Source organism: Melitaea cinxia, chromosome 5, assembly GCF_905220565.1.
Source record: "Melitaea cinxia chromosome 5, ilMelCinx1.1, whole genome shotgun sequence".
Classification (NCBI taxonomy): Eukaryota; Metazoa; Arthropoda; class Insecta; order Lepidoptera; family Nymphalidae; genus Melitaea; species Melitaea cinxia.
Window position 1 is genome coordinate 16,121,312 of NC_059398.1, and position 12,840 is coordinate 16,134,151.

General features: G+C 31.8%; 1 protein-coding gene across 1 annotated transcript in view; it reads right to left on the reverse strand.

The window, feature by feature from the left end:
- The window catches only part of LOC123653726, a 166,806-nt gene that overhangs the window by 27,859 nt on the left and 126,107 nt on the right, over positions 1–12,840 (reverse strand). Inside the window, exon 2 of the mRNA XM_045589714.1 lies at positions 5,118–5,538. Within this exon, the coding sequence (XP_045445670.1) occupies positions 5,118–5,538 (421 nt within the window). The remainder of the gene's footprint in view (positions 1–5,117; positions 5,539–12,840) is intronic.

Below are 12,840 nucleotides of genomic sequence, written 5' to 3' on the forward strand. Positions count from 1 at the left end.
ATAACTACCATTGGCTAAAACTTTTACATATTAATATTTTTGCATAGAAATTTTTTGATCACCGGTCGTAATATTAATCATCACAACAGCTTCCATTACACTTATTAGTTCTTTCATCTTGTGCTAAACTTGTTTCAGAACCACAATTTTCTTAATCCTTTTCACTAAAATCGGATGTCTTATTTTGATAATAATCTAGTATCACTAAAATAATAAACGCTATCAGCGTCAATGTCCATACTGTATAACAATTGTCTTCGAGAAACAGAACAAATTTTGGTGTCAGAATCATTTCTTTTTGCCTGATTTATCATCGAAATCGCAAATTTATTAACCTTTGTTTAGTATTCTCACGGTTATTCTTCAGTTAGAGACTATCTAGAATAGATGGGAATGGATCAATTTTGTAGAAACTTCTCCTTGAAACGGTTCCACCGCTTTGAGTGAATTTGTTTGCTGTCACGTCAGAGATAAGGATACAGATAAAGACGAGATGAGCCAAGCGTTTAATTGCGTAATTTAGCGCTACTAACCTGTTTGGTTTAATTTTAATAACGAGACTTGAAATACTTTTAATAATACCAAGAAAATTTGATGTTTTTTATAAGTATTTATAACATTTGCTGTGGAAAGCTTTTCTAGGTCTTATTTATCTTTCCTTGTTCATTTATAATTATTCTGTGGTTGCTAAGATACAAACAATAATCTGCGACTTTGCTTGCGCACAAATAAAGTCACACACATACACATACGTGTGTATGTGTATGTGTGTGACACACACACACACACACACAAACACATTCAGCCTATCACTGTCCACTGTTGGACATAGGCCTCCACAAGTTCGCACCAAATATGGAGTGAACTCATGTGTTTTGCTTATAGTCACCACGCTGGGCAGGCGGATTGGTGACCGCAGGGCTGGCTTTATCGCACCGAAGACGCTGCTGCCCGTCTTCGGCCTGTGTATTTCAAAGCCAGCAGTTGGATGGTTATCCCGCCATCGGTCGGCTTTATAAATTCCGAGGTGGTAGTAGAGCTATATTATCCCTTAGTCGTCTCTTACGACACCCACGAGAAGAAAGGGGGTGACTATATTCTTTAATGCCGTAACCACACAAATAAAGTCATATGTATTTAAAATTATATATTATGTATGTTCCTTGTTACTTTTTTACTTGTGAAATTGTGAAACATACAAATACTTTTTTGCAAACTTATTTAAAGTGCCAAATGATATCTTAAAGATACTAATTATCTAAATTTAAATTAAAACAATATTGTAAAAATAATTATTAACCATTATTAAAGAGGAACTGAAACATTAAGAGAAAAGTGTCGTAGTTTGAAGAAATCTTAGTACGGGGATTAAAAGTCCACAAAAAGTTGGTATGAATTTCGCGTGACTTAAAAAGGATAGATAATATCTAAATTATGTAACTAGTAGAGCAAGAAAAATTGTTTACTAGCAAAAAATACCGACTTCAATTACATCGACAAGGATAACAACGTAAGTAGACGAAAATAATTAACAAACGCACTAGTCATCACTACGATTTTCGAAGGTTCCTCACGATTTCTCTGGGATGTTGTCATCATATCCTGGTTTCCTTATCATCGTATCACCCGTTGAATATCTCATTTCCAACAAAAAAAAAAGTAATCAGCAAAAACGGTTCATAAACGACGAAGTTATCCGCGAACACACATAAATATATATACGGTCGAATTGAGATACCTCTTTCTGTTTTGAAGTCGGTTAAAAATAGAATTTTTATTTTTATTTTTGCTATAGATCTATGATATGTATAGATATGAGATACACTGCCCATATAAAATATTATTATAATTTTAATATGAGAGCGTCACTGAAATACTCAGCAATCAAAAGTAATACAAATTCTTGCTTTGTATCAGTATTTGTTAAATCTACTTATGTAGTTCGTAAAATACATATGTATAACATTTTCTATTTTCGAAGTCTTTAACTTATTACTATATTTTTAGGCAAAAATATCTCACGAAAAATAATACAAAATACATGTAAAACAACATTGCTAAATGTAATATAAATTACTGTCTGCCGAGCTAAACATGCCAACTAAAAGTCAAATCACGTCCAACAAACTGTAGACTGACTATCAATATTAATATCAGAATTATGCTCCATAACGTGTTCTAGACAGCAATATTGGAAAGCAATTTGAATAGCTTACTTATACATTTGATATTTGTTATTTTTACATGCTACTTACAAAACAGTTTTGATCTCACAAAAAGTTTTTATTTTTTAGTAATAGTAGTATATTTTTTTTTATACTACTAGGTCGACAAACAAGCGTATGGCTCACCCGATGGTAAGAGATTACCGTAGCTTATAGACGCCTGCAACACCAGAAGCATCGCAAGCGCGTTGCCGACCCAATCCCTAATTCCCCCAGGAGCTCTGGTCACCTTACTCACCAACAGGAACACAATACTGCTTGAAAACAGTATTATTTAGCTGTGATCTTCTGTAAGGTCGAGGTACTACCCCAGTCGGACTGCTCCATATTTTGAGCAGAAAATTCCTGCTGTGCTCTTCCTCAGTTTAAGTTTGCTATAGTATATAAAAGTATAGTGTGTAGTGGTAATAGTTTTATATCTAATGTGCAATAGCGTGTAGATAACAGTTTTATATACCTACCTATAAAAATTCCCAAAGAAAGTGATTTGTCCTGGTAATTCTATTGATTTAACTATTTTAAATCAGAAAAAGACTTACCTTCTAATAATTGTAATAGTAATGGCAATTGTGATAGAAAGTAAGAAGCCAAATTACGATTATTTCAAATCGTAAATTATTACGTGCGTAGAAATTGGAATGTACAAAAATTGTAACAATAGCCCATAGGCATCAAGCATCTGCAAATTACTCATCAAGACATACGGTAAGAAATTTATAGTAATTTCGTTATTTCTTCAAAATAAAGTCTTATTGGTTTTAGAGATTAACGCAGACTAATTTTAGTAACTAAAAAAAAAAAGAAAAAAACTGTTAAAAGTGAAATTATTTTTGAACTTGTGGAGGCAATTAGTTTTTTTTTTTTTTAATTTAACTGACAATTGCAGAGGTTCATAGGAATTTATTAGGCATTTTCACTTTAAGTCTAATTAGTTTTAGGGTCATTAATTCACTTAGGTCCTAATCTCCTTTGCATTTCGCTCGGATGCCTTTGAAGCCGTGATTTGCATTCATTTAAACGAAGACCTAATCTATATAAATAAATGAGTTTGCGGTTTTTCATAAAGCGTACCTTTGCATATTTTGTGGATATCACCTTTAGGTATTTACAGAATCCAAAATAAAAACAATAATATTTTCATGGGATTGAATTTTTTTATTTTTTAATTTTTTTTTAATTAATTGAATAGAAAATGAATATCAGATACTAATTAAAAAAGAGGTAAAGTTTCTAACTTTGTTTATTTGTAGGGGGTAATCTTCGCAAGTACTGATTCGATCATGAAAATTCTTTCACTAGCAGAAAGCTACACTATTCAGGAGTTATATAGGCTATATTTGATTGTTATTGAACATAAAAATATTGAAGAATAATAGTATATATGTAAATCAATCATATATCAAGTTGGAGAAATGCGAGAGAGATTTATTTATGTAAGAGCCGCCAACAGAATTACATGTTTCAAAAAAATTACAATCAGTTATAAGCCAAGGTATTAAATATATACATATAATTATTCTTAAAGGTAGTTACAGCATGCGCTTTAGATAATTAAGTCGTCAGCCTAACAAAAAATTTTGAACATTCAGGATTTAAACCAAAATATAGATACAATATAAAGAACTAAAGATAACTAGAGATGAAAACTTTACTATATATTTGCATCGCTAAAATAATTAACGCCCAACGAAGTGTGCACGGAACGGCTAGTTATTTATATTTGAAACGAACAACACGATTCTTTACTTTGAGAAAATAGTTGAAACTTTTTTTTTTAACAAAGCTATAAATTTACTTTTCAAAACATTGCTCAAGGTTTTATCTAATCAACCTCAGTAAGACATAAATTACGTAATATTTCTCTACATTATATTTTTCATCTTCTGATCTCCACGAGGGTCGGAAGTAATTGGTCTGATGCACCTTAATGCGTATTTAGTCGCACCCAAATTGTTTTCTAAAAGCTTCTATGATGGGTGTCTTTGTAAGATTGTATCTGAGATTACTCTGAGAAGAGGGATTTATTTATTGATAGAAGTGTCGTTTAGGATTTAAGGATATTTAAAGGTATAGCCAAGTTTTATTTTGTTGCAAATTGTATGATGTTCTCAAAGAAATTTGGAGGTCTCAAGAGACTTGTTGCCTTGGTCCTACAGTATAACGTATCAGCCAGGATTAGAATCTATAAAATGTAAATCTCGTCTTATCAGATTGTGTTACAAAGTATAAGATACTCCTCAATTTATATTAATTTTGTAAATACCTATATAAAAAATGTGACAGATCTAGTGATTATTCTTTAGGTAAAAAATTTAATTAATTTAATTTAATAGGTACTAAATTTTCTATAATGATTTTAAATCAAATTGAGAGGAGCATCATATTGTTTCCAGTTTCTCAGTATTGATCGATCAAAATATAATAATATCTGTCTGCAAATGTCGCATTATACAGAAAAAGGTCCGGACGTCTTTTGTTGTAACAAATTGGCGAAGTTTCAAATATTTTTGACGAGGGATGAAATGTTTTATACAAGACGTGTTTTATTGAAATGTGACCCTTCAGTTTTCTGAATTTTGAAAGTTCATTTATTAAAAAAAGCTGCGTCGAGCGTTTCTTTTTATCCTCGTAACTTTTTAATGTAAGTATATCCTAATTGGAACAGCAATATTGAGTATTTTACTTGTCAATACCTATGTTCTTTACAAAAAGCAGTCGAGTATCAATAAATCGTTTAGTTTGGATGAAGCAAAACAAAAATAAATTATTCAATACGCCCTTCATTAAATGAAAACAACATAAAACTATACAAATAGGCCTTTAATCTTTGATATCAATTCAATAGACGTACTACAAGAAGTTGTAATATTATTGTTAAACAGCGCCACCTACCTTATCGCCGTCGAACTTCTCCGGCTCATCGCTACAAGCTCGTTCGTGTTTATCCCTCGAATCACGTCGAACTAGTAAAGGCGTTTGAGGTGGCGACGCTAGCGCCATACTATTCCTAGCACTACCCGGTGGCGATTTTATGAACTCAATCTTCCCTCCCTCAATACAAATATTAGGAGTCAAGGGGTACATTGGCGACATAGCAACATTGGCGTTTGCTAAGTGATTGTACATCTGATTGTCTTCCAGAGGGAGCGACTTTGGTTTGTTTTTCTTTCGGTAGGTGGAATCATATGCTAATACTTGTGTTTTCTGTTCTGGATGAACCTGACGAACCCGATTCCCGGGTGGTCGGTCAGGTGGTTCAGGTGACACACTACCGTCGGTCCCAGGGCTTTCATTTCTTTCGTTGTTAGATATTCTGAAACAAAATTTTTTTTATTAATATTCCAGAAAATAGTTTATTTGGTACAAGTTAAAATTAAATATTTTTGAATTTTTTTTTTTTGAAATACAAATAAATTTCTTATAAAAAAATACGCCATTTTGTACAGTTGACTTCAGCACCTTTCTCTACTCTTCACTAGATGGCGCTTATTTTAAGAAGAAAGAATAAAAAAAGTTAAAGTGACATAAGTCAAAATAAATACTATTAATACTAGTTACAAAATTATTATTCTGTTCTATAATTTAATTAAATAAAATAAAAAATTAAAAATTCAAAAAAATATTTCTCAAATATTGAACAAATTATTCAAGAATGTTAAAGTTCTGAATCGCGCTAGCAAAGTTTTCTACGCCGCTGACTATATATACGGCTGAGACGAAACGTCTGTTGGAAGTGTATTCTTTAGTGTGATGCCACTACTGTATTTAGATCACTAGCTCTCGTTAGAAGGTCTACAGCACGTGACGTCACGCGCTCGTTGCCAGGCTACGCTTCTTGTAACGTGCGCTGCGGACGATCGCCCGCGCGGCTGCGACGGCCCGGCGGCGCACTTTCCTTGGGCGGCCTCTTAAACCTTACGCGGTTTTAGTTAACTCGTTAGCTTAGCTCCGGTTTAATCTCGAGCACTTCCATAACGTGGCGGCGAGAACACACTCGATTGCCAGTTTTTTGGAAATGTAATGCTAAGAATTTTTTATATTGTTACTTAACCATTTTTTTCCGCTCCCTGTGGGTTACGATTTTATTGTTTTCTCATATGTACTTATCAAAACCATAATCTGGGTTTTTACTGTGCTGAGACAATAACTTAATTATTACATATTATTTCTTTTGTTACCAACTTATATAGGATTTATTGCACTAATAACACCCGATAAAGTCACATCTATTTATCGTAAAATTAATGAATCATAGCGTAGAAATTGTCAATCATGTCGCAAATAAGTGTTTTTATTGTGTTTAGTTTCGGTTCATACAATAACGAATGAATGTAATGTTACACTTACACACACTTGTTGCTAACATTTCTATACTACAGATATTTGTTACTAAGCTTCAAGTTTGTTATCAGGGTTCGGGAATACCCAAACATTTAATAATAAATTAAGTACAGTAAATGATATAAAAATAACTCCTGCAATTACTATTTTTTTGTTGATTTGATCAACTGCTTTACTTATTTCTCTAAATTTTAAATTTAATTACAAAAATATTAACCAGTAAATTAAACTACTATTTTAATCTTTATTCATATACATAATTATTTTGAAAAAAATATAGTTATATTTTTACCAACTAACATATTTAACCCTACAAAATTTTACTACTTAACACTACTGTAATATTAAATAAGTCTACAAAAATAACAAATAACCTAATCTAAGGTAATCTCACTCGGTCCTGTTATGTTAGGATTAACGATGCACATATCTCTTCCGCGTTAGTAACATGTTTTCATAAAGTATTACACTACAGATAACTGAACACATATTTACTCAAACAGAAGCTACAATATTTTTCTGTAAAACAGTTTAAAAACAATTTAGTTCTTTCATCCAATATTTTTAGTGTCTTTGACATTTAACACGACTGGCGAATTTATTTATGCTATTTTGGATTTAATGAATGAATGATGTTGTTTAATGTTAACCCAGACAAAATAATATTGAAGTTGAATCTGATTTCAAGTAGACTTTAAAAACATTGGAATTGTCATTTCACCAAGAATATTTTTAACCGACTTCCAAAAAAGAAGGAGGTTCTCAATTCGACTGTATTTTTTTTAATGTACCTATGTTACTTCAGAACTTTTGACTGGGTGGACCGATTTCGACGAAAAAAAGTTTAATCGAAAGGCGGTGTGTGTCATTTGGTCCCATTTAAATTTATTTGAGATCTAACAACTACTTTTTGCGTTATATCTAATAATGCGTTTTTACTTGACTATTTTTTCGTCGACCTACGTTGTATTATACCGCATAACTTTTTACTGGATGTACCGATTTTGATGGCTTTTAATTTAATCAAAAGCTGATGCTTAATCATGTGGTCACATTTAAATTTCATCGAGATTTGATGACTACTTTTTGAGTAATCTGTGATAACGCGTATTTACTTGACTATTTTTTCGTCGACCTACGTTGTATTACTCGTTGATGTAATTGAAGTCGGTTTTTTTTTGTTTGCGAGTAAATACAATTATGTAATTAGCTGTGCCCACGACGTCGTTCGCGTGGAATAGTGACTTTGAACAGCATTTTTTTGAATATATCTTTTGGTTTATTTTGGATTATAAACCCCGTCGTTTGGATATTTACATGTTCAACGTGATTCTTTAAATGGACATAACTTTTTTATTTATGAACCGATTGACATGAAACAAACACTAAATGTTCATTGAAGCTTACCACAATATATAAGCTAAGATCGCATCAAAATCTGATAAGTCATTTCTAAGATAAACGTGCACAAGCATATTACATTTACATTTTAATAATATTTTGTGATTGATCAATTAATTGTACCTGGTTAGTTTGAATCTATTGCCGATTTGGAACGTAGGTTCTGACGAGAGGAATAGACAAGAAGTTACTATTCTAAAAACCGTTAATAAAAAATTCAGTTACAATTATTTTCGTCTAACGGCACCAAACCCATCTTTGTCGTCCACATAAAGTTGTATAAAACGATATTATTACCTTACTATTACTACATTTTAAAACATTTTCACTGCATCAATATTAATTAAAAATAAATAAATATAAATAACATAAGTATGTAATATTATGATATCCGTTTAACATCTCACTTAATTTTATCATTAAACCATATTACAGGACTGTAACCCTTACGATCCTAGTTTTAAAAACGATTTTCGATTCATTGAATTATAAATTTTAATATTGCAATCGACTTCATTTGAACTTAAGCTGACATGTTGTAATGTTTGTAATAAATGGTTCAGTAATCTGGCGTGAATGCGTCTGTGGTTATTATTGCAGTGATTATTATGATTGAGTTGTTTATAGCAATATAAGTCGATGCTTTGATCTTTTAATTGCAATATTAGATTAAATAGTAGTATTCATACAGATAAAATATGTATAAGTAGGAAGTCATAGATAAAAATAAACGCATAAGCTTTTAACGACATCTTTTATTTGTATCTAAGATTTTATTTTTTTGTGTTACCCACATTAGGAATTCTAAACATTTTTGAATATCATATCAAAAATTGACCGCTCCAGCGGGGTTCGAACCCGCGCCTCCGACATACCGTGTCGGCGCTCTAGCCAATTAAGCTACGGAACGATGCACCCGCTCGAGCGAAATTTTCGATATGATAATTTTTAATTTCGGTTTAAGCGAACCGTGGCGCCGTCTATAGTGAGCTCTTTACAGAAACCCGTAACTATTCAAAGTTTCATATTACAATGAAAATCTTTGACAGGAGACGACACCGTGCTATTTTTAATATCTAAGATTTTATTTTTTTGTGTTACCCACATTAGGAATTCTAAACATTTTTGAATATCATATCAAAAATTGACCGCTCCAGCGGGGTTCGAACCCGCGCCTCCGACATACCGTGTCGGCGCTCTAGCCAATTAAGCTACGGAAGCCAGCACATGATAGGTTGGTAATGGTTTAAAGAACAATCGGTGTTTTTCTTTTTCTAGCTCTTAAAGTTTATTAAAATATATATTTAGGTAAATATGTATGGAAAATATTATCACAAACACTACAGTATATTTCTTGAAAAACATGACTAAATTTGTAATGATTAAAATTATTAAAAGATTTCTTTACAAGAGTAACTTCGGAGATTTCTGCTGATTTTTCTCTGCAGAAATTACACTCCGAATCGGTGGTAGTTTCGCATAACCTATAATTTATTTATTAAAAGTACTATAATTTAAATTTTTAAAATGACGATTCCAAAGTTCTTTAAATGCTTACTTGAATTAAGTAAGTTATTAAGTTAATTTGACTTCAATTAGAATGTGTATGTGCCTCAATTTTATACACATACAAACGTCCGCACATGTACGTTCTAAGGCTGGTAGGGAACGCTTTTAGCTTTAAGCCCGCCTTTTGTACAATTCTTTAACGTATTGTGTAATCTTTATATATATATTTTTTGTGTGCGTGTGTATGTCACTGAACTCCTCCTAGACGACTGGACCGATTTTGTTGAATTTTTTTATGTGAGTTCAAGGGGATTCGAAGGTGGTTTAGATTCACAATTTGGTCCACTGGAAAATGTTTATTTAACTAATTTTTCATTTATGTAGTTGTTAATTTTGGAATGTTTTACATTGGATCCGGTAGACTGCGCTACTATCGCAGCATCAAATATTAAATATTATTCTACTTTAATTTCAGTTTGTCCCGATAGTTGGTGCTACGATCAAATTGAGAAAAATATTTGAAATTTTGTGTTATGGCTAAACCACGTTTGCGGGGTCAGCTAGTAAAGTATAAATAAATAAATAAATGTGTAAACAAAAGAGCTTACACTAAACATACATAAGGTCACTTGCAGTGTCTTATTGCTAAAATCTCTACACGAACAACTTTTGACTTATAATTAAAAGAAGAGTATGATAGTCGAAATAAAAATTTATCAAAAACTTGTATCTATTAGATACCATTATAGTCAGATAGCTTATCTACAACCGATGAAAAAAGCTTATTCTTTCAGTTATATCTTTTAACTTCGGTCAAGAGTTGATCGGCAATCGTTTGTTTGCGGTCAAAATATATTTAGTTCAAGTCTATATACATCCCTGGGAACGGGAAGGAAGTGTATACCCCACGAACAAAATGTCATAAATCACAACAAACACACGCTAAATTGCACGCAGCTAGCATAACAATAAGAGTCAATTTTCTAAACACGTCAGTGCTACGTATATTGCAAGCAAAATTGGGCTTAATGTTTTGTAAGTTATGATCTATATTGGTCTGTGAGAAATAAATGGGACTGCGAGCATTTCCAAAGTCAATATTTTCGTCAAGTCGCGTCAATTTATTTCTTTTTGACATATTGTGTGTGAGCACTGTGTGTGTGAAGTTAGGGAACATATATAAAAAAAAATTACATAATCTGCAATTACTTGACATCTCTGGAGTAGGACTGACACTGTTGAGGAAAAACTCATTAATAAAAATCATCTTGGGTTCGATTGCTGTTCAGAGAGAATATTGGTATTTCTATAAATATTTAATTCCAATTTGGGAAATGTTCAAGTTAAGCAGTCATTCCGTCATCCAGTCGTCCAGGTTTACTTCAAGCTTTATAACAACGGTCAACACAAAAGTTAGCTAACTAAAGTGTACTGATGCCGTTATTTTAAAGAATATTTTATCGGATATACAATCTGTGTATTGTCGGGACTCTACTATCGAGAATCGAACAGGGCAGATAGAGGGCGCTACGTCAGCAGCTACCCGCTTATCCACAGACCTTTAAAAGCCGTTATAAAATTAATATGCTCTTTTTTACACTAAATGGGTTCAATCAACGAGAAAATAGTATATACAGAGGAATATATTTTATTTTATACTTTATTGTACACCACAAATATATTACAAACAAAGCATAAAGATAGTTACAGACAGTGAAGTACAATGGGCGGACTTATGGCTAATTAGCCATTTCTTCCAGACAACCCAGACATAAAAAGGAAACTTATTATCTATATCTTGTTTTTTTGGAAGAGTCCTAATTGGTAAACAAACCGCTGTCAATCGTAATTCGCGTTTTTTCCGCATTTATCACTCACTTTCACAACATATTAGCTTACGGACATTTGTAAAACTCCATTTACTATTTATTTCACTAAAAACAAATATCAATTTATCATTTTAAACACATAAAAACTACAAAATACGAATTCCGAGAGTACAGATAACTAATATTTTCGAATATGACATTTCAATATCTTTTTTTATAAGGCAAATAGGGATGTGGTCATAATATTTTTAGAAGTGAATGAGTATAAGTGAATGAACAGCATGAGCGATAAAATAGGCCATGTTCTTTAACTATATTTTAAAATTTCACGAATTATAACTTGTTAAATAATATTACAGTAAAGCGATTTGTTATTTATTTGTATTTTGTTATTAATTGTTTTTTTTTCTTCTTTTTTTATGTTGAGCGCACAAAAAAAAATGCTTACAAAATATTGCAAATGTCAATCATTTATGGTAAAGTGTTCATTGTAAAGGTTTTATTTTATATTATGAATATTTCTGAATACCAATTTCATCCTGAACATTTTTAATGCTATCCCATATAATATTAAAGTATACCACATAGCAACGGCATAAACGTTTACTGTAGTTCACAGGAAAAAATTTTGAGACTTTAGGATGAGACTTAAGATTACCCAATGAGAGCTTCGTGGAGTACAATGTTATTAGTCCTTTTTTAGATGTTAGAGAGAGTGTGCCGCCGGCGCAAGGTTTTTTATTCATAGTAAATACAAATAATGTGACAATAATATTAATAGGGTCGACTTTTTTTAGACACAGGCGGCCCCTTTATTTTGTTGTAAATTTTATTTTTGGCTTTTTTTTACCGACCATATCACATAAACGAAATATATAGGGGACTGTCCACTTTGTATGGGGGTTTCGGCCCCGAGTGGACAGTCACTGAGTATAATAATTATATATTAAGTTAGTAGTACTAACAAGTATGAATTAGAAAAATGATATAGTTTTGTATCCAGGTGTTTCATTTTTTGTTTTTTGTGGATAATTACAAGAAGGTGTCTGAAATAAAAAATCATTGTTTTGTTATTTTTGTTTTACTAATCGGATTCGTACGTTAACAGAATGTTATCTAAAAACTAGGCAGGTAGATTTATAAAATCTTGAAACCTTTTTCAGCCCAAAAACCAAATAATTTCATGACATGGCCACAACAACCTACTGTCCGTCGACCAACCATGCAGTTGCAATAATATTTTTTTATGGCTTCTCTGCCTGACCTTTATTGTTTACATATAAAATAAATACAAAATATATTTTCCTACTTATGAATATGCCTACTGTGTATTTTACGTCGCAGTAGTGATGAATTCTCGGTTGACGGAAAACCTTACAGTAGGTTGCTATATCACCATGAAAGCAACATCGAAGTCAAATGAATGTATGAAGCAAAAGTCTGTAGTTTAGGGTTGCCATAATAAATAATATTTTCAATAAACAAATAAATCGATTAAATCGATAATCGAATTTAATATAATTAATTGCTTGCTT